This window comes from Elephas maximus, chromosome 10 (genome assembly GCF_024166365.1).
Source record: "Elephas maximus indicus isolate mEleMax1 chromosome 10, mEleMax1 primary haplotype, whole genome shotgun sequence".
NCBI lineage: Eukaryota > Metazoa > Chordata > Mammalia > Proboscidea > Elephantidae > Elephas > Elephas maximus.
The window spans coordinates 57,403,414-57,426,392 of record NC_064828.1 but is presented as its reverse complement, the minus strand read 5'-3'; the positions used below and the strand labels follow the sequence as shown (position 1 = coordinate 57,426,392).

The window sequence follows — 22,979 nt, the reverse complement described above, 5'->3', positions numbered from 1 at the left end:
TATGGTTAGAGAGGATTCTAACTTAAAGACATTCAATTTTTAAAAATCAATTTGTCATGAAATTTACTAACCTTTTGGATGCTTATAATGTTTTGGGTGTTCCTTATTTTGTATTTTTAGAATACTAGGTGAAACGTCATATGATTTATCATCTTCAAAACTGCCACAGCCATACCCATAGTTCATACGTTGACCAATTATGCTTACATTGGATGCCGTGATCCCTATAAAATAAATAAAAATGTTCATTTGAATGAGTTAGGTAATGTTATATGATAGGTAAATATCTCCCCTTTAAATTTATCCGTTTTCCCAATCTTTTAAAAAAGTCAGAACATAATGTTACAAATTTTAAAAGTTTTAACCTTTTTCAAACCCAGTGCTGTCTAGTCAATTCTGACTCATAGCGACCCTATAGGACAGAGTAGAACTGCCCCATAGAGTTTCCAAGGAGCGCCTGGTGGATTCAAACTTCCGACTCTTTGGTTAGCAGCCATAGCACTTAACCACTACGCCACCAGTTCCAAGCTATAATAAAAATTTCATAAAAAAGCTTTAAAATTACAAGGAAAAACACAAAATTCAATGTTTGAAAGATAAGTATATAGGCTTTAAAAATACGACAGGCACTTAACGTGTAAGTGAAATATCTTAACTTTATACAAAAAAGAAAATTTTAAAAATCCAGAATTTAAAATCTGTGGACTGAGAGACGTCTCTATCATTTCCCTACCCCCAACCCCATCCCATGTAATGGGTTTATACTGGGGTTGCTAGTGAGAGAGTAAACTACATAGGTGATTAAGACTTTGGAATCTAGGCTCATGTTCCTGGTTTAAATCATAGTACAGCCCGTTAAACTGATGAGAGAACCTGGGAAAACACTTAACCCCTTTTTTAAATGGGGATAATACTAGTTACTCTTCTGGACTGTTGTGAGGATTAAATGAGAAAAATATATGTAAAGGGCTTAGCACAGTGCCTACCCGTTGCCGTTGAGTTGATTCCGACTCATGGTGGCCCTATAGTACAGAGTAGAACTGCCTCATAGGGTTTCCAAGGACTGGCTGGTAGATTCGAACTGCTGGCCTTTTGGTTAGCAGCCAAGTTCTTAACCACTGTGCCACCAGGGCTCCACATAGTAAATACCCAAATGTTATTATATCCTAATTAAAAACCAAACAAAAACCAAAAACCCTAATGTAAGCCTCCTTTTAACAAATGTAAAAAATTTAATCTACACTTACATGTTTAAACTGATCACCTATATTAATACCTTGTAGCTGTTAAAATCATAAAATATCTCAGATGATACATAGGTAAGTCACTTTCCATTTATATATATAGCTTCTATATAAAGCATTAAGCAATAATAATAATAAAAAAAACCCAAACCCAGTGCCGTCGAGTCGATTCCGACCCATAGCGACCCTATAAGACAGAGTAGAACTGCCCTGTATTGTTTCCAAGGAGCGCCTGGCGGATTCGAACTGCCGACCCTTTTTTTGGTTAGCAGCTGTAGCACTTTCCAAGCAATAATAATAGTAAAATACAACTCGGCTTTAACAATGCTGCGGGTATTTTAACAGAAACCAGGATGGGGGGAGGAAAGGAGGAGACTGGTGGTAGTGTGGTTAGAGAAGACTGCAGAGTAAAGGGCACTAAGTCAGTTCACAGAGAAAAATTCAAAAAATATCTGATGGTAAATGACAGAACTTCTGAAGTAAATGAGTATCTTCCTGAATTCTTCTTAGTTTTGATCATTAATTCATATAGTAAGCTACATGGAGATACTGGCTTTGGGTAGAAATGTTTTCTAATAACGGTGACACTAAACTCATGCTACATGAAGAAAAGTTTAATATAACATTATTCAGAAAATTGAGCACACCATGCTGTAATAGGTAACGGTGGGATGTATGTGGAAACCTTTAGTGGAAATGTTGCATTTATAATTTTACATGATTATTATTTTTGTTCTTGTTCTTCAGTTAATCCTTACTCTAAGCATTATCATTTTTATGTTCTAGTAATTAAACACCAATAAACTTTTTTTTAAACTTGTAGAAAGCACTTGCTCACTGAAAATAAAACAAACCTTATCCCACAAACAAAAAATGTAAATCCAAATTTATAAAATCCTAAATCATTAGCAACTTAATAGTTTAGAGCATGCTGAATTTAACCAAGAGTATCTTATATGAATTCATTAATAGCGGTGTTTCCAAAACCTGATTCCAGAAATACTTGTTATTTGTTTAAAATATAGATATCTAACCCTGGAAATTAATTTCAGAGGTATGAAGGAGATGAAACCCCAGAACCTCTATTTGTAACGTGCACCCCAGGTGATTTCTAGGATTAGGCAAGTTTGGAAAACACTGAATACTGCACATAGAAGTATGCACTGGAAGACCTTTTACCCTACTGAGAATTAAGTGAGTCACAAAGTCATACAGCTAGGATCAGAAAAAAAAAATCAGAGGGGAACTCAAATCCAGGTTTTCAAAATCCATTCTTTTTCCCATTTCAAAGACATTCTTCCAAAAGAAGCATCCATCTTTATAAACTAGATATGATGTAGCAATTACATGTCTCTTCAAATTTACATAGATATTTATAAAATTATAAAATATATTTATTAGGACGATCAGCCTTAAAGAAAGGATTGCAGGATATTTATGCACTCTATTTCTTTGCATTTCCCTCATAAGGAAGACAAATAATTGATGCGTACCATGCATGCTTTGTATATGTTATATATATTTAAATCTTCACTATCCTTCTCAAGGTTTATATTATCAGATGACGGAACTGAGTTTCAAAGCCTTTAAGTAACTTGCAGAGTGTGACAATAGCTATTAAGTATCAAATGGGATTTTAACTGGGGTGTGTCAGACTCCAAAGCCCATACACACTCTTCCTGTGCCTAGCAGAGTAAGTTATCTCTTTGCTCAACACTAGCTTCATGCAAGCCAGTACACCAGGCACACATGGCTGAACCAGGCATTCAGGATTATGGCAGGCACTTGGTAAATATTCAAAGGGAAATAATCTCTGGGGTTCAGAATCTGACAGTAAAAAAAAAAAAAAGTAAAATAATTGTAATACCACTGTAATAGAGGTTGATATAAGACGTAATGGTATCACAGAAGAGGTAACAATCAATTTTGTTTATAAACTAGGGAGTGCTTCCCAGAGAAAGCAACTGAGCTTTGTTTTCAGAGCTCATTTGGGGGTGGTGTGGATTACTGATTTCTTCAGAAGAATTAGGTTCTACAAACACAAAGAGACAGGCAATAATACTGGAGGTAGTCTGATTTAGCTGGAGCACAAGATACAAAGAGAGCAATGAAAGATGAGGCTGGAGAGGAACACAAGGGCCAGATCATGGAAGGATGCTCTGAATGGATTGAAACTGGACAATGCAGTCAGATTTGCATTGTGGGGAACAGATTAGAAGGCAGTGAGATTTAGGCTGGGGAGAAAATTTCGGTTAACCAAAACTTTTAAAAATAAACCATTGCTGTTGAGTTGATTCCGACTCATAACGACTCTAAAGTACAGACTAGAACTGCCTCATAGGGTTTCCAAGACTGTAAATCTTTATGGAAGTAGACTGCCACATCCTTCTCCTAAAGAGAGGCTGGTAGGTTTAAACCACAGACCTTTCGGTTAGAAGCCAAACACCTGACTGTGCTGCCAGGGCTCCTTCAGGAGGGTAAATAGGCAAGAAATGAGAAAAAGTGTGCGTTAAAGCAATGGTAGTAGAGATTAAAAAGAGGAGTTGAAATTAAGAGATATTTAGAAGAGTGAAATTAAAAATCTTAGCAAACAATTAAACAGAGACAGTTTTTTAGGAAGGTAATAATTATGTAAGATAAAGTAGCCTTAAAGTTGTTAGGACTTTTACATTGAGATCGTAATGAAAGTACGCATTATACCCCAATTTGTCACATTTGATACACAATTCAATACAGTTTTACTAACCATAAAGATGACTCACATGTAGTTTCCTTTCTAGACAGACTATTTTTCTGAATAATCCAAACAAAAATTTTTCTGCTAAATGATTACTAATAACTAAATGTGATGTTTTAAGTGAGAGACTTCTAGGTCAGCTCACCAAATTCTTAACGCAAGATACCTTTAAACTTAACCACTATTTAAATACTGTTTTTAAAGGAATTATTATTCTGTGATGTCACAGCCTATGGCCATGGTATCCAAACTTTGCCGTACATCAGAATTGCCTGGGGAGCTCTTAAAAATCTGCTGCCTGGGTCACACTCCATTCTAATTAAACCAGAATGTTTGGAGGTGGGAGTCAGGCACAGGTATACCTATGGGCTTAAAAGGGGATCAATTATTCAGGTAAATATTTTTTCTTCCAGGAATAATACATTTATTATTGCCTATATGGCCTTCTAAGGAGTTAAAAAAAAAAATGATTTGTCTTACTGAAAACTACAAAAATTTTAAATCTGAAATATACTCTGGTCATTTTTCACATAATTTAAAAATCACACTTGCTATAAATGTGACTTATAAAACAGTCATCAAATACCTGCACTGGGGCTTTGTTCAGCTGTATGAGAGTTTTTATTTTTCGCTGAAGGAAGTCTTGTTGGGCCAGGTTTTGATCCAAATGTTGGAAATATGTCTGACCTACAATGAAACAAGGTAATTTCAATAAACATTTAAAATTCAGAGCTATTTAACATTTTTATATCACACATCCTTTATTCTTTTTAATAATTCACAAAACATTTAGATAATAAGGCAGCAACAGGTATGAAAAACTATGGCTAAAAATATCTTTTATTGGTAATCTTACTTTACCTTTTGAACTTTCAACCTTTTAAATACATGGTCAACTCTTAGTTATTCAGACGAGAACTTCCATAGAAAATGAAAACTCACCAATTTGTACTGTATACTCTCTGGTTGGGTCAAAAATAACTGTTCCAAGAGAATCCATTTCAAAGCCAAATCAAATGATCCCTAATTATCCAGCATAATATTCACCCTCACATATAATAACATAAAAATAGAGACTTGGCTATATTATAACAGACCTGTGACAAGTGAGTTTTGCAAATGCTGCTTTCCTCTTGGAATATTCTTTGCTGTGCTTTCCTGATATAATGAAACCAAACTGAAGAATGTTATACCTGAATGTAAGGGAACTATTTCAAATTCCTAAGTGTTTATAATGTCAATAAGCCAGTGATGGATATCATAAAGAGATTTTTCAAAGGAGTACAATTCTTAGTAGGTGGGTAGGCATATTTCCAATGGGCCTACCAAAAAACCAGTGTTAAGTATTTTAAAAGAATAATCACTCTAGAAGGAGCTATGGTGGCAAAGTGGTCAAAACACTTGACTGCTAACCGAAAGGCTGGTGTTTCAAAACCACCAGCAGCTCCAAGGGAGAAAGATGTGGCAGTCTGCTTCCATAGAGATTTACAGCATTGGAAACTCCATGGGGTGGCTATAAGTTGCAATCAACTAGATGGCAGTGGTGGTTTAATCTCTCTAGAAAAAATTACTGCAAATTTACATTTATACTTAATGTATTTGGCCTGGATGAAAGAAAATATTTCAGTCTTTAAACAAATGGTTCTTGACAAATTAAATAAAGTGGCTCTTGACAATTTTTTTCCCCCAACTCACCTAGAGATGAAAGCCTCCTATCAGAACAGTGATTTTCTTTGGCTATGATTTTTAAGGAAGGGTGCAAGCTGGTTGAGAATGATTGCTCTAAAGCCACTAAATTTAAATGTGTTTTGGAAATTCTAAATTCATTAAAGGTAATTCAGAGTGCAATACTTGAACAGGATAACTCTGTGAGACAATATAGGAAATGATGAATTTTAAATGTTATAAAATGTACCCCCCAACTCCAGGGTTCCACGTTATTTATACAATCTTGCACGTGTAGGAGTATATAGTATAAAATTTCACCTTCATGGAAGATGAGGGAAAGACTTTAGGTCTAAAACAAATGATAAATAAGTATTTAAATATCTGTAATTTAATGTAAGCTTAGCTATTTTACCAGCCCAAGTAGCCATTCCAAATTCATTTTGTAAATATATTATCCCACCTGGGCAATTACACAAAGAAATATTCAGTAAGAAAAAATTTTCCACTGCAAAATAAGCTGCGACTTATAAAGAAAATGTAGAGAAAAAAATCATGGGATGAGACAACCACTAACAATTATCCACAAAAATTGGGTTTAATTCTATGAATTGCTGAAATAAAACATCTTTTTCCTTTGATTACCTACGTGTTTCCAGTTCACTTAAGCAAAAATAATATTAAATATTTACTATCTAATAGATGTATTACCACCATAAACATGGTTTGAGATAAAATAAAAGGAAAATAAAATTAAGAAAAAACTGACAACACCAAATGTTAGTTAGCAAGGATAGAGACAACTGAAACTCCGGCACCACTGATGGGAGTGTAAAATGTACAACCATCTTGGAAAACAATTTAACAGTTACTTAAAAAGTTAAATATACATCTGTCATACGATCTAGCAATTTTACTCCCAGGTTTTTGTTCAAAATAAAGTGGGAGAGGATTCCCCAAATCCCTAGACTAGGGTAACAAAGGTGCCTAGAAATCAGTGGTGGGATCATTGTTTGAGCTTTAGAGAAATTAGAGATTATAGCAGTAATCTGGAAAAACCAGTGAAACTGCTAAGCTAGAAAATAATTCTGTCAGCATGGGATGGCCAGGACTCCAATGCCAGCATTACTGCTGTAGGGAGACTCCTCAGAGAGCTGTGAGAGCTGTGGCATGGGTTCCCGAGCTTCTACAAAATTATGGAAATACAAAATACAAGAAATAGTGGGCTAAGGGCTGGGTGAATTTTATATTTTATCCATAAATGAGAGAAAATTTGTTCTGAGTTTAAAAATGAGCAGCAATATTAGCTATAGATCAACTGGCAAAAAAGTCAAGAGATCTAGAAAAGAGCTAGAAGACAAAGAATATCGGGATAAATTTTAGATAGGCAAAAACAGCAGGTCCTTTGAGGATAGGTCTTATATTAATTCAAGTGCCCTAGTTACAGATGGGGTTGTGCTCTCTCTGTCCAACCCCAACCCAAACCAAAACTAAGCAAGGTAATATCTATGAAATTTTCCTTTTCAAAAATTATTTAAAAATTAAAAACAAATAGAATATCAATGATTTTAAAGTTTTTCTCAAATATGATATTAGGACTCCAGATTACAAATTATATTTAGCATTCATTTAACATGCCAAAAAATAAAATACATTATTCTCTTCCCCTGGGGAGTTGTAGATAGAGACGAAGTCAATGATTCTTGGCTGTAAACTCCACTTTCACTGTAAGAGCTGATGTTTGGAGAGGAAGATCGAGATGGGGAGTCCATAGTTAAGTCGAGCTTAATTGCAGAATCAGGGCTCTCAAGGTCAGAAGTACTGCCACTCAGTTTTGCCCTTTTCTTAGCGGCACTATTCCGAAGGGACCGAAGGGAGCTCTGCATCTGAGAAAAGAATCAAAACAATTAATTTTACAAGAGACTATAAATCTTTATATCAATATAAGTTACCCTTAGATTTTAAATTTCACTAACTGCACCCAGCCGAAAGAGCCCTGGTGGTGCAGTGGTTAAAGTGCTCGGCTGCTAATCAAAAGGTCAGCAGTTCAAACCTACCAGCCCTCCAAGGGAGAAAGATATGAGTGTCTGCTTCTGTAAAAACTTACAGCCTTGGAAGCTCTATGGGGTGGTTCTACTCTGTTCCATAAGGGTCGCTACGAGTTGGAATCGATGCAGAGGCAATGGGTTTGGTTTTTTGGTACCTAGCTAGCCACTCCCTGGCACAGCACTAACAACATGGATGCCAATATATAAGCTGTTGTCGTTGGGTGCCGTTGAGTTGGCTCCAACACATATTATGTATAACGGAAAGAACTGTTGCCTGGTCCTGCATCATCCTTACAATCATTGCTATGTTTGAGCTCATTTTGCTGCAGCCACTGTGTCAACCCAAATATATAAGTATATTTACATAATAAATATACATAGTATATACACACAGATTTCATTACTCAGTTATTTATAAACAACCTATTAGGTTATAAGCTACTTGAGAGGAAGAATCTCAAGCTATTGTTCACCATGATATCTCAGCAACCAGCATAATGGCTAGTATGTTGCATACACTCAATTAATAAATCAGTGAATCAGAGAGCAGACATCAGAGTTGAAGTTACAGAGCTCCAGCTAATCGTAGACCACTGTTGTGCTGATGTGGCTACTTAGCAGTTCCATGAGAAGGTTAAACAAAAACAATCAGTTTCTAAAGTCTGAAGTTTGCAACTGTTAGAGGTGAGAGAATAACAGATTATTATACATGACTTATGAAGTCGAGCATTTCTAGAAATGAAGAGTAGAAATATATTACAAACCAATATATTAAGCTATATATTGTTGGGAATAGAACCTTACTGAACATAGAAACATTTATAAACTATGCTTTGTTTGCATTTTGATTCTTCCATAATGAAAGCTTCCATAAATTTCTTAAGCCTTCATACTTGGACGGCGGCTCAACAAACCCTTTAAAGGGTTATGGCAGCGTAGTACAGTGAAAACCACACAGAACATGGAGTTAGGAGAACTTGATTTGAATCCTAACTCTACCAGTTAATGTTTGACCCTGAGCAACATGTGACATTTCTGAGTCCCTTCTGGAAATACACACACAGACATACATACACACACACACAAATAGATCTTGCCTTACTTAATTCAAGGGGTTACTGTAAAGAATAAGTAATAAAAATATAAGTGTTTTAGACATCATTAGGAAACCCTGGTGGCATGGTGGTTAAGTGCTACAGCTGCTAGCCAAAGGCTTGGCAGTTGGAATCTGCCAGGCGCTCCTTGGAAACTCTACGGGGCAGTTCTACTCTGTCCTATAGGGTCACTATGAGTCAGAATCGACTCAGTGGCACTGGGTTTTGGGTAGACATCATTAAGTGCTATAATAATGTAAATATCAGTTTCAATATAAAAATTCATAAAAAAGTATAATTGAACTGAAAAATTAATGTACTTTCCTTTGTGATATAAGAATACAATCCTAATCCATGTAGTGCCTTTCTTTTAAAGTCACCTCACACTGAAGAAGATAAACGATGATCAACTTATAAAATGATAAATAAGAGACACCATATCAGTATCTAAGCATGGATAGGCCATTTTAAACAATTATACAGGTTGTTTCGGTAGTATGGCCACTACCGTATTAAATCCTTAGAAGGCTGAATAGTATTCTCCTGTATTTACAAATAATTATTAAAAAAAAATTCAACTTTTGATTATTCATTAATAGAAAAAAGGCTATTTTTCAGCACAACTTGTCCAAGGCAAGGTCATGGAAGCTCCACACACACATCCAAACTCCCTGAAGGACCAAATTAGTGGGCTGAGGACTATGGGGACCATGGTCTTGGGGAACATCTAGCTCAATTGGCATAGCATAGTTGATAAAGAAAATATTCTACATTCGACTTTGCTGAGCAGTGTCTAGGGTCTTCAAAGCTTGTGAGCGGCCATCTAAGATACTCTACTGGTCTCACCCCATGTAAAGCAAGGGAGAATGAAGAAAATCAAAGACACAAAGGAAAGATTAGTGCAAATGACTGATGGACCACAAGTACTACAGACTTCATCAGACTGAGTCCAGCACAACTAGATGGTGCCTGGCTACCACCACCAACCGTTCTGATGGTGATCACAATACAGGGTCCCAGAGAGAGTTGAAGAAAAAAAAAAAATTTTTTTTTTAAAGCAGAACAAAATTCTAACACACACACACACAAAGACCAGAAGACTTACTGGTCTGACAGAGACTGAAGAAAACCCCAAGAGTATAGCCTCTGGACACCTTTTTAGCTTAGTAATGAAGTCACTCCTGAGGTTCACCCTTCAGCCAAAGATTAGACGGGCCCATAAAACAAAACCATACTAAATGGGCACACCAGCCCAGGAGCAGACGAGAAGGCAGGAGGGGACAGGAAAGCTGTAATAGGGAACCCAAGGTCAAAAAGGGGAGAGTGCTGACATGTCATGGGGTTGGCAACCAATGTCACAAAACAATTACACATATTAATTGTTCAATGAGAAGCTAGTTTGTTTTGCAAACCTTCATCTAAAGTACAATAAAAATAAATAAATCAATTACAAAAAAAAGTAAAAAGCCTATTTTTAAGTTATAAAAGCACTGCAAAAATGTGTAGGATCAGGTGAAACTTATAAAAAGTCTTATGCAGAAAAGTGCTTCTTCTGTATGTGTCTTCCCTTCAAATGAATTCCCTTCCTAGCACAAATGAATTAGAAAAAAAATCAAGGAAAGATTTTACTAGCAGTTAGAAGTTGGTGTGGCTAATTAATTCATTAATGTGTAGCATCGATTTTGGTACTTCATCAGTTAGTCTTATGCATGCTTAACATTACAGACGTCCTTTTAAAACAAATATGCATTAATATTAACTCTATTTGACTTGAGTAAACCATCAGTAATACATCTTAAATGGGATAAAATAAGACTATGAAATATAAGGACTGTTTTCATTTACATATCTAATGTAAAACAGTTTTTTAACCTGAAATCAGGGAAACTGAAATGATAAAAAGGGAAGCATCTATTGATATAGTACTCTGAAGCCAAATAAATAAAGCAACCATATTGCCTTCTCTGACATAATTAGTAAGTACATAGTTATCATATTGGCAATATGTTTTCACAGTATAGACAAGGTAACATAGGATTCAAAGATGAATTAATAGTATGTTCTCAATTTCATAAAGTTAACTAAAAACTTACACACACATAAAAGAGACATGCCCAAGAATGCTTACTGCAGCACTGTTAACGATGGCAAAAAAAAAAAAAAAAAAAAAAACTGGCAATAACCCAAAATCTATTTGCTGACTACATCATAAATTAATACACAAAAGTATTAATATATTTATATAAAACATACACAAAAACATGAATTTTAATGGTAATCGTGGTTGCCTCTGGCAAAGGAGGGAGAGGAATTGGACTGGAGAAGGAACTACGTTACGTTTAATTTATTTAAAAAATAGAAAAGAGGTATGACAGTTGTTCATTTTGCAGGCTTCAGTGCATGGATGGTTTTGTTATTTTTTATACTTTTAATTTTAAAAATAATATATGCGTAGAAAAAATACTGTAAGGAAATACATTTGCATGTTCTCAGTAGTAGGATTTGGTGAATTGTCTTCCTAACAGTTCATTGTATTTTTCACATTTTCTATAATAAACATGAAATACTTGCGTAAATAAGAAAAAATGTTATGGGATTAAAAGTACTTGATTTTTCCTTAAATTACAGCTCTAATATATAGAAAATACAAGTATTTTTAAAAATATTAAATAATGTTTGGTTCTAACCTCTTCTTGATCCACATCTTTATCCTTGACATTTAATTCTGAAAGACCAATTGTAAGACTATCTTTTTCATTCTTCCAAATATCATCAGGTTCCTTCTTTTTGTGTCCCACTGTGCTTAAATCAGCTTTATCAGGCAAAAGGCTTATTCCTCTCGGTATGGGAGGTACAGGCTTTGTCCCATTTAGGCCTCGTCGGGAAGATGGTGATCTCATTAAAGCAGGTTTAAGTTGAACTGGAGAAGGTTTTCCATGAGAATTTTCTCCTGTATAAAAAATATATATTTTACTTTTTATAATTTCAAAGAAGAGGGAGTTATAATCACAAGTGTTTGCAATACAGTGTTTTTAAATAGAAAAACATATTTTATTTTATTAGAAATAAAGATCACTATCTAAGATGAGATAAAATAAAAGTACCAGTGTCCTCTAATATAGAAGGGAGTGTCTGGGTGGGGCGTTAATGGTTAAGCACTCAACTACTAACCAAAAGGTTGGCGGTTTGAACCCACCCAGAGACACCTTGGAGAAAAGGCCTGGCAATCTGCTTCCAAAAGGTCACAGCTTTGAAAACCCTACGGAGCACGAGTCTACTCTGTAACACAAGGGGTATCCGTGAGCTGGCGTTGACTCAACAGCCACTGGTTTGGTTTTTGGTTTGCTCCTCTAATATAACAAATATAATAAAAAAAAAAATAAGCCACCTCAAATCCTGTCACATGAAATAAAAATATTACATACTAAGTTAAATTTTTGATATCTATCATACACATCATCATGACTCATATTTATCATAAAATCCATAATAAATTAGAAGAGTTACTTTTCTGGTTTGATTTAATTATTTAAGAAACATTTGAATGAATACTATATTCAAAGCAATAATACTGGGCACTGGGGAGAACAAGTTGAATAAAGTTCAAGGCAACGTTTGATCTCGGAGGAAAGACAGACATAGAAAGAAATTAATAAAGGTTCAGTGTTAAGTGATGAAACTGAATATACAATAAACTGGCCTTATGGTTGTAAACTGGAACCTTGGTGTTATAACCTGTAGCTGATGAGTCTATTCTGACTCATAGCAACCCTAAAGAACAGGGTAGAACTGCCCCATGGAGTTTCCAAGGAGCGCCTGGTGGATTTGAACTGTCAACCTTTTGGTCGGCAGCTGTGGCACTTAACCACTACACCACCAGGGTTTCCACTGGTGTTACAGGGTAGTTTAAAGTTAGAAGATCTGTCTCAGAAGCTGGGGATAAAAAAGCAGTGAGACAGAGGGGCTGCCTTTAATAGACCTTTTATTTTGAGATTGAATCTGTCCTGAATGAACTTATATACTAACTTCATGATTTTGGAGTCGGCTATTGCTAAGAAACAAATATTTTAGTTTATAAAAAATATTAGAAAACCTTTCAAAATAATTTTAGCATATAATAAGCATTCAATAAATGTCAAAAAGTGAATGTTAAACATATGAATAACATTTTGCATTGGTAAAGCTAAAATTTGTTAATAGGCTCTCAGTATTATTGTTTGTCTAGTTCCAAAAAAAAGATTTTATTAAGTGGCAATATAAGAAAGAAGTTACAATTTCAATTAAGTTTTATATTATACATTTGATCTATTCAACATACTGTAAATATCAGCTTTAAAAGAATCTAACAACCCTATGCACTAACTCCAAAGTAATAGCTTAAACATTCAAATATATTTGAACAATGTATTAATTTTTACCATCATTTCTACCTGTAGGGTCAGATGCTTTTTGGCTGACAATTTTTTTTTGTGAACTTGGCTTTGACAGTCCTTCGAAGCTTTTAAGAGGCCAGGAATTTGAAAAATTAATGGAATTATCTTGACATTTCTTTGGAGATCCAGTAAGAGGAGACGTGTGCTTTGGACTAGTCCGAGGTGATGAGAGAGGACAGGATGGAAGGATGAAGGTTCCTGGACTTGGATTTGGACCAGAGTATGATAAAGTTCGCTCTGTTTGACTACCAAATGTTTGCTGTGTCTTACTGCCAAAATTTAGGCTAGTATACACTGTAATAAAACAAAAGAAAATATGTTACTTATGTATATACATCTACTAAGAGTTTAAAGTTTTTTTGCTTTTCACATTCAGGTTTTTATCACATCTAGTACTTACATTTTTATATGGTGTGAGGCAAAGATCTAATTTTATTTTTTTTCTATATGGATAGCCCAATTTTCTCAGCACGACTTTTTAAACTGACCATCCTTTCCCTGTGTTCTATAAAGTTCCCAAATATATTTGAGTCTATTCTTAGATGCTCTGTATGGGCTCCATTAGCCTATTTGTCTATCCTTGTACGAGTACCACAATGTTTTATTCATCATCACTCTATCTGATAGGACTAGGAGCCCCAGTGGTGCAGTGGTTAAGTGTTAGGTTACTAACTGGAAGGTTGGCGGTTCGAATCCCCCAGCAGCTCTGTGGGAGAAAGATGTGGCAGTCTGCTTCCATAAAGATTTATGGCCTTGGTAGGGCTAGGGAACATAGTCTTGGGGGACATCTAGGTAAACTGGCGTATCATAATCCATACAGACAATGTTCTACATTCTACCTTGGTGAGTAGCAACTGGGGTCTTAAAATCTTGCGAGTGGCCATCTAAGATACAACAATGGGTCTCTTCCCGTCTGGGGCAAAGAAGAGTGAAGAAAACCAAAGACTCAAGGAAACTATCAGTCCAAAGGACTAACGGACCACATGAACCATGGTCTCCACTAGCATGAGACCTGAAGAACTAGATGGTGCCTCGCTACCATTACTGATGGTTCTGACCAGAACCGCAACAGTAGGTCACAGACAGAGTGAAAGAGAAATGTAGAACAAAATTCAAACTCATAAACAAGACCAGGCATACTGGTCCGATAGAGACTGATGGAACCCCTGAGACTATGTCTATTTGTATACATAAATAGACATCCTTCTGACTTGGAACTGAAATTCCAGAGATCACATTAAAGCCACTCAACAGAAAGGCCTATAAAATGAACAATAACACCAGTAAGGAATGTACACCTCAGAACAATAAATCATACGAGACCTAAAGGGCAACATTTTTCTAAAAGCCAAGTTCAGAAGGACAGTCGGGGCAGGAAAGCCGGGTAAATGGACACAGGGAACCCAGGGAAGAAGTGGAGGGAGTGATGACATATTCATGGGTTTGCAACCAATGTCATAAAACAAGCTGTGTGTAAATTGTTGGATAGGAAGCTAATTTGCTCTGTAAACTTTCACCTAAATAATAAAATGTTCAAAAACAAAGAAATGCTAAAAAAAGATTTATGGCCTTGGAACTCTATGAGGCAGTTCTACTCTGTCCTACAGGGTTGCTATGAGTTGGAACCAACTCTGTGGCAATGAGTTTGGTTTTTGGGTTTATCTTATAGGATAAGTCCTCCTCCATTTTTGTTTTTAAAATTATCTTGGCCATTCTTGGCCCTCCATTCTTTCATATAAATTTTAGGATCTTCTTGTCAGGTTCCATAAAATATTCCGTTGGGATTTTTATTGGGAGGCATTGAATTTGTAGATTAATCTGTGAAGAAATGCCATTTTCCTGATATTGAATCTCCCTGTTTAAAATTATGTTATTTCGTTTATTTGGGTATTCTTTTACGTCTTTCAAAAAACTATTATAGCTTTCAAAACAAAGGGTGTGAAAATTTTTGTTAGATTACCAGAAACCTTATAAATTTTGTTCATACCGTAATTTCTTATTAAAAATTGCACATTCTGAAAGTTGCTGATACATAGGAACTTTACTGACCTTTATATTCTGATTTTATATTTGGCAACCTTGCTGAATTCTTTGTTTTACTAGTTTTTCAGTAGATGCTATTAGATTTTTTTTTCCTTTGGATGCTATTGTATTTTCTATGTAGATAATCTAATAATGATGATAATAATGATGGTGATGATGATAATGACGAGAACTAATGTTTACTGAGCACTTAATATGTGCCAGGTGGTGTTCGAAGCACTTTATGTGTATTAATTTATTTAATCCTCACAACAGTCCTGTGGGGGTAGGTAATATTCCTATTTTATATATGAGAAAATGAAGGACAAAAGTATAAATAAATAACTTGCTAAAAGTCATACACTAGGAAATTAAAAAGCTAGAATATGAACCCAGGTAGTTTGGTTCCAAATCTGTGCTCTGAACCACAAAACTATACCATGTTTTACCTGAGAATACTGACAATTTTGGGGTCCCAAAGCCATCTAAGAGTCATGATTTAGAGAATACATATATAATTTAGAAAAATAGACTATTTTATTAGGAACAACACCATGAAGTGAAACTTTAAGCAGTCACGTGGTCCTCTGGGGTAGGTGAAAGAACAGATATCTAAAATGTAAGTATTATATTAACTGAATCTATTTTACTAATTTCAAATGATTTTAGTTTTCCATCAATCAACAAGTACTTCCTTATCACTTTAAAAAGAATTTTTAGTAAAGAATATATGACAAAAATTAAAATACTTTTAGAAATACTTAATTTGATCCTACCTCTAAGTAATAATTGATAACTCATTAGCATGAAAATTTAAGAAACTCCTTAAAATCCAAGATTCATGTGACTGACAGCTAGTTTCAAACTCTTCCTTTTGTTCTATCTCTTATGTCTCATACGAAATAATAGCTTGTCAGGAAGTGATGGTTCCTAACAAGGAGCATAATAAATGCTAAATATTCTTAAAATTTAAAACTGTTATGGAAGATAACTGTCCTCTGCTGACACAGTACTCCTTAATGGATAATGCCATTTTCAATGACTGTATTGAGAGTTTCTAAACTTTTATTTTAATCAGTCATATTTATATCAAGATTACTAAATTATTTTATGGTAACAATTATAAAAAAGTTATTAAATTTGCTACTAAAAATATAACCAACATACTTTTCTTTTTTGTGATAAGCATAATTGCACAAAATGATATATAAGTTAGATGTGGAAACCCCACAATATATTTAAAAATCACTTGTATCCAAAAAATTTGGAATTTATACCTTTATCTTGGTGACTATTAGTTGTCCCCAGAAACTGCAAGTCAGAATCCAAACTTCCAGTTTTACCACCTATCTGTGAAAATCCAAGTTGTCCACACTTTGCAGAAAGATTTGTCTGATGAATCCCAGTAGTACCTTTTGAAGAAAGGAAGGGAAAAGATGTGAAAGTACAAGTTAACTTTATTTCTTATTTACATCTTATTTTGCAAATGCTGATGTGATTTATCTAGGAAAAAAACTGAAATAAATAAGTATTGTGAGTCAGGCAGGCATGAAAGAGATAAGGCTTTTGGTACTGTCGGATCCGATTAGTAGCAGAGGTTGAAGGACAGAAAATAGACTGGTAAAGGATAGAAAAAGAAAAGGTATATTGAAGAATATGCACAAAGGCAGATTCTTCCTATAGTTCCCCTTCTTTCATTCTGGAATGTTTCTCCAGACCTGCTTTCCTTCTTCCTGGTATTTGCAGTACACACTCTATCCAAAAAATTCTACCGCAGAACTCCTCTACTTTCTTTCCTAACATACCAAGCATTATTCACGCAGTTCTCAAACTTATCCGCGCATTTCTCAGATCTCTTTCCCTCTCCAGTGGCTAGTTAAGGTTATTCTTGGGTATGTGAGTGAGTGTGAAGAAAAGAAGGTGACAACGACCCCTCTGGAGTTCAGCTTATTCATCTACAAAATGGGCTGATTGTAGTTCTGAAATCCTAAGATTTTTTTTTTATGTTCTCCCTATGATTTCAAGGTCCTTTATCCTTCATATACTAGACATCTTCTCAGTTAATTCTCACTTCCCTGCTTTTGGTTATACCTTCTGCCTGAATAGTCTCTTTTGCCTTATTGCCAATCTCAAACTCCTTCCTTCTTTAAAGTCCAGCTTAAGTCCAATCTCCTATCTGGAGTTTTCCTAAACTACTTCAATTCCTGTAACTCTTTCTTTCTTGAATTCCTATTTTAAAAAAAAAAAGGACAGAACGGAATTGCTCCGTAGGGTTTCCAAGGAGTGGCTGGTGTATTTGAACTGCCATCCCTTTGGTTAGCAGCCTATGGTACTCATAATTCCTGTAGTACTTATAATTCGTATCATCCAATCTAGCATTAAGGTTAATGTTGCCTTATTCACCAGTTATTCAAAATGTGTATGACTGGATAATGAGCTTCTCAATGGAATGAAACCATGAGCCTTATAAAATTCAAAACTATGGTATGAATATAACTGGATATATTCTTGTGTTTCTTTCTCTCTATTAAATAAATGAATTAAACTATAAAATCACTATAACATTTCATTTTTTGTATGAAAATACAAAGGAATTTTACTGCAAAAAAAGGTCTATACATTCTCCTAGAGGAATAATATTTGGTAAATGCACTGTATCCTCATAGACAACATATCTCAATAGTTAGTATCATTTGGATATTAAATACATGATAACATCTAAAACTCTATCTTCTTCATTTTCCCTTTCCAACTGGGTATCGCGTTGTTGACCCACCACCGTTTTTCTAATAACCTGGGTCCTAAATCTTAAAGTCTTTCCCTATTCCCTTTCTTCATCTTTTATATCCAGTCATCAAATCTTCCTGATTATTCCTTTCTACTCCATCTACAACCTTATTACTCCAGTTTCTTTTATCCTTAATGAAAAAAAATCTCCATTAGCTCCCTGTATCTTAGAAGTATGAGCTTAAATTTCTGAGCCTAGCACACAAGGTTCTCCATATCCCAATTTATCTTTTACCATCCAAAATTAATCATGTCTTGACACAGTTTCCAGAAAATCTCAAGCCTATTTCCAGCATAAGCTTTGCTCTTCCACTCTAACCACTTCTATCACATGCATGCCAAAAAGATGCAGTTCAAGTACTAACTCTTCCTGAAAGCCTTTTCTAACTGATATGGTTGGTCCATGACAATGACCATGTCCTCTGAACTATCATATTTACTTTCTGTAACACTTAGACAATTAAGCATCTTTTCAGTTGCTCCTGCCAAAAGTACTTAGAGTCATTCTTGACTCTTCTCTCTCACACTCCATCTCCTATCAACTCTACCTTTGACATATAATAAGAATCCAATTACTTCTCACTAAATTTAGTACTATGCTGGTCAAAGACTCCATCAACTCTAGCCAGGATTACTACAACAGACTCCTAATCAGCCTCCTTGTTTTCACCCTGGTCTCCTTTAGTCTATTCTAAACACAACACCCAAAGTGAGCCTGAAGAATATAAAGCAAATGGTGCCATACTTTCTTCACCCAGAGTAAAAGCCAAAGTTCATTCAAGCGCACATGAGGCCTCATAAACAAGGATCCCTATTTATCTCTTTGATTTCATTTTCTACTACTCTCTTCCCTTTAGTCACTCCATTCCAGACATACTACCCTTTTTCATCTTTCTCAAGCACGTCCATACACTTCCATCACAGTGACTCTGCGTTGTTTCCTCTCCCTGGAATTATCTGCTCTTCTCTCCTGTTATCTATGTCATTACTTCCTTATTTCTTCAAATATACCCTTCTGGATATGACCTTCTTTCACCACATTATTTGAAATAGCCCCCTCCCCTTCCTCTTCTCTGCTTTATTTTTCCCTACAGCATTTATCTTGTGTTTATTTAATCTCTGCTCACACTCAACTAGAATGCAAGATCTACTAGGCAGGAAGTTTTCTCTTTTGTTGACACATAGGAGATGCTCAAAAATATGGGTTGTTGATTAAATGATTAATGCTCTACATTGCTACTTATAGGGGTCCAGTGAAGGTCTTATGAGACAATTACGTCGAAGTGTCCATCCTTATCAGATGTTCAATAAATGTTTACTGAATTTTAATTGCCTATTTTTTACTTAAATTTTAAATATTTTTTACTAGATTATAAATTCCATGAGCCCTTGAATGAACTTCAAAGTTAAGTCTTAAACTTAAGTCAACACGTTTACTACTTGGAACTGTTACTTACCAGCACACACAGGAAGAGAATCTGGGTTAAAATCCCGGCTGTTCTGAAATAAGTTTCTTGATACTCTTTTTCTGCTAAAACACAAATCGTCCTTGACTGGCATTCCTTGAGAAGGCTTTAATTTTGGAGATGGGATGAAATCGTATGTCGAGAACTATAAGAACAGAATAATAAATTAACAAATTTATATTAAGTCTATTTGGTAATAAATATAACAAAGTAACTTAGATCCAATTATGAAACTAAGATTAAAAGAAAAAATGTGGATTTATCAAATGTACAATGATATAAACAAATAAACATCCACACACAGTATAGCACACTAACAGTTTTTCATTCCATGACAGAAATGTTTTTTTTTCTTCTCTCTCTTTTTCTTACTTCACCCCAACCCTTTCCTGTACCTTACCTTGCTACCGAATACATCCGGCAGCTAGGAAGGAAAGAATACAAATGACTAAAAGTGGAAATTACAACTTGAATGGGGAGCAGAACACATCTGATTCAGCAGCATAACCCCTCACACTATGCCACCTTTGAGCATTACACAAGGAATGTTGATTGAAGGTCACTGAACAAGTAAACATCCCACTCTACTATTCTTATTGAGGCAAATTTACTATTCATAATCTGCAAGTCAAACATAAATGTACACATGGTAACCTATGCCATGGTTTTCTTAGGATAGGTCTCTTCGTTAAAAACAAAGTACATAACACTTCACATACATCTGGTACTTTGTGCTTTCCAAGTCTTTTCTCACATACCTCATTTGATCCTTTAGTTATAAAAATGTCAGGATAGAATTTTGAAGTTCTATCTAACTATAGTTAAAGGGCTAAATGAGAGCATGATCCAAGCGTTCAGAATTCTTTACCAATGACAACCTCACTTGTTCTGGATTGCTTCACATTCAACATGGCTATAGAACATTTGCAAAATTGAGCAAACGGAGAGGATATTGTACTTCTGTATATTTATTTGGAGCTTATTGACAAAATCAAAGCTAAGCCTGTAGTGGACTGTAAGCCTTCTCAGTATGTCTCTTGGCAAATGTTGCCAAGTATCAAATAGCACTGCAATACAAGTTAAAGATGTCTATTTGAAAGCTTCTTAGCCATTTACAATTTTAAGATTATAAGCTACCTAACATACTAAAGAAGAGCTGGTGGTGCCATGGTTAAGAGCTCAGCTTATAACCAAATGGTTGGCAGTTCACATCTACCAGCTGCTCCTTGGAAACCCTATGGGGCAGTTATACTCTCTCCTACAGGGTTGCTATGAGTCGGAATTGACTCGATGGCAACTGGTTTGTTTTTTGGAATATACCAAAGGTAACTTATTATTCCTCATCTAATTTTGTGAAAAGCCTTTAAGTCCTTCAAAACTAACCCCAAAAAGATTTTTTGATTGTGCTTTAAGTGTAAGTTTACAGCTTAGGTTAGGTTCTCATACAAAAATTTATACACACATTGTTATGTGACCCTAGTTGCTCTCCCTATCATGTGCCAGCACACTCCTCCTTTCCACCCTGCATTTCCTGTGTCCATTCAACCAGCTCCTGTCCCTGTATGCCTTCTCATCTCGCCTCTGGCCAGGAGCTGCCATTTACTATCTACTTGAACTAAAGAGCACTCTCTTCATGAGTATCATTTTATATCTTACAGTCCAGTCTAATCTTTGTCTGAAGAGTTGGCTTCGGGAATGGTTTTAGTTCTGGATTAACAGTGAGTCCGTGGGCCATGTCTTCCGGGATTCCTCCAGTCTGAGTCAGACCATTAAGTCTGGTCTCCAAAAAACATTTTTAAAAAAGACAAATGAAAATGATTTAAATGAAAAAGACCTGACTTTCTCAAAACCCAATACTGGGATTTCGATCAGGATTATAGTTGGTTGGAACCCACTAAAAAGAAAGGCCTGGAGATCAGCTTCTGTAAAGATTACAGCCAAGAAACTATTACAGCCATATAACTATGGAGCCATTGTGTTCTATAACACACAGGATTGTCACGAGTCAGAACTGACTTGATGACAATTTTTTAAATTTAATTAAAAGGACACCAACCAAAACCAAACCCATTGCCATCAAGTCAATCTGGCTCATAGCGACCCTACAGGACAGAGTAGAACTGCCCCCATAGAGCTTCCAAGGCTGTAATCTTTACAGAAGCGGATTGCCTCATCTTTCTCCCGTGGAGCAGCTGATGGAATCGAACTGCTAATCTTATGGTTAGCAGCAGAACACTTAACCACTGTACCACCAGGGCTCCTCAAAAGGACACAATGGAATAAAAATAAAACCAATCACAGTAAACATCTGATTAGATACACTAAATGAAGACATACTAACACAGTTCAAAATAGTGAGTAATCCAGAAATAATTCTGCAATATGGAATACATTTTATATTAAATTTACTTCGTAACTAATTTCTGTTTAGGTATCAGAACATTAGCATTATGCCAAATACATACAACTAGTGGTGGTGGGTGTTGGGTTGGGTGGGGGTGATGGCAGTGGAAAAGTGTGTGTGTGTGAGAATGAGTATGGCATTTTTGGAAATCTAGGTGAAGCTAGTCAGGGATTAAGTTTTGCTGTAAAACACTCATGTTCATTGCAGGATTGTTCACAACAGCAAAAAGATGGAAACAACGTACGTGCCCATCAACAGATGAATGGATAAACAAACTATGGTATATACATACAATGGAACATTACACAACGATAAAGAACAATGATGAATCTGCAAAGCATCTGACAACATGGATGAATCTGGAGGGCATTATGCTGAGTGAAATAAACCAATCACAAAAAGACAAATACTGTATGAGATCACTATTATAAAAATTCATGAAAAGGTTTATACACAAAAAGAAACAATATTTGATGGTTACAAGAGAGGGGCAGGGTGGGAGGGAAAAACACTAAGTAGGCAATAGCTAAGTGGTAACTCTGGTGAAGGGTAAGACAGTACACAATACTGGGGAAGCCAGTACAACTTGTTCAAGGCAAGGCCATGGAAGCTCCATAGACACATCCAAACTCCCTGAGGGACTGAATTACTGGACTGAGGGCTGTGGAGGCTATGGTCTTGGGGAACACCTAGCTCAACCGGCATAACGCAGTTTATAAACAAAATGTTCTGTGTTCTACTTTGCTGAGTAGCATCTGGGGTCATAAAAGCTTGTGAGCGGCCATCTAAGATGCTCCACTGGTCTCACCCCGTTAGGAGCAAGGGAGATGAAGAAAACCAGGGACACAAGGGAAAGATTAGTCTAGAGGACTAATGGACCATGCGTACCACAGCCTCCCCCAGATTAAGTCTAGCACAACTAAATGGTGCCTGGCTACCACCATTGACTGCTCTGCCAGGGATGACAATACAGGGTCCCAGACATAGCTGGAGAAAAATGTAGAATGGAATTCTAACTCAAAAAAAAAAAAAAAAAAGACCAGATTTATTGGTTTAACAGAAACTGGAGAAACATGAGA

General features: G+C 35.7%; 1 protein-coding gene across 3 annotated transcripts in view; it reads right to left on the bottom strand.

The window, feature by feature from the left end:
* The window catches only part of TOGARAM1 (TOG array regulator of axonemal microtubules 1), a 102,546-nt gene that overhangs the window by 58,471 nt on the left and 21,096 nt on the right, over nucleotides 1–22,979 (bottom strand). For 2 of the 3 annotated variants that reach the window (XM_049899210.1, XM_049899212.1), the window contains exons 2-8: nucleotides 19,488–19,641; nucleotides 16,521–16,655; nucleotides 13,207–13,515; nucleotides 11,476–11,738; nucleotides 7,300–7,532; nucleotides 4,568–4,668; nucleotides 72–224 (exon numbers count right to left, since the gene is read on the bottom strand). In XM_049899210.1, coding sequence (XP_049755167.1) covers nucleotides 72–224; nucleotides 4,568–4,668; nucleotides 7,300–7,532; nucleotides 11,476–11,738; nucleotides 13,207–13,515; nucleotides 16,521–16,655; nucleotides 19,488–19,641 — 1,348 coding nt within the window. The remainder of the gene's footprint in view (nucleotides 1–71; nucleotides 225–4,567; nucleotides 4,669–7,299; nucleotides 7,533–11,475; nucleotides 11,739–13,206; nucleotides 13,516–16,520; nucleotides 16,656–19,487; nucleotides 19,642–22,979) is intronic. The other variant, XM_049899211.1, reaches the window with a different exon arrangement.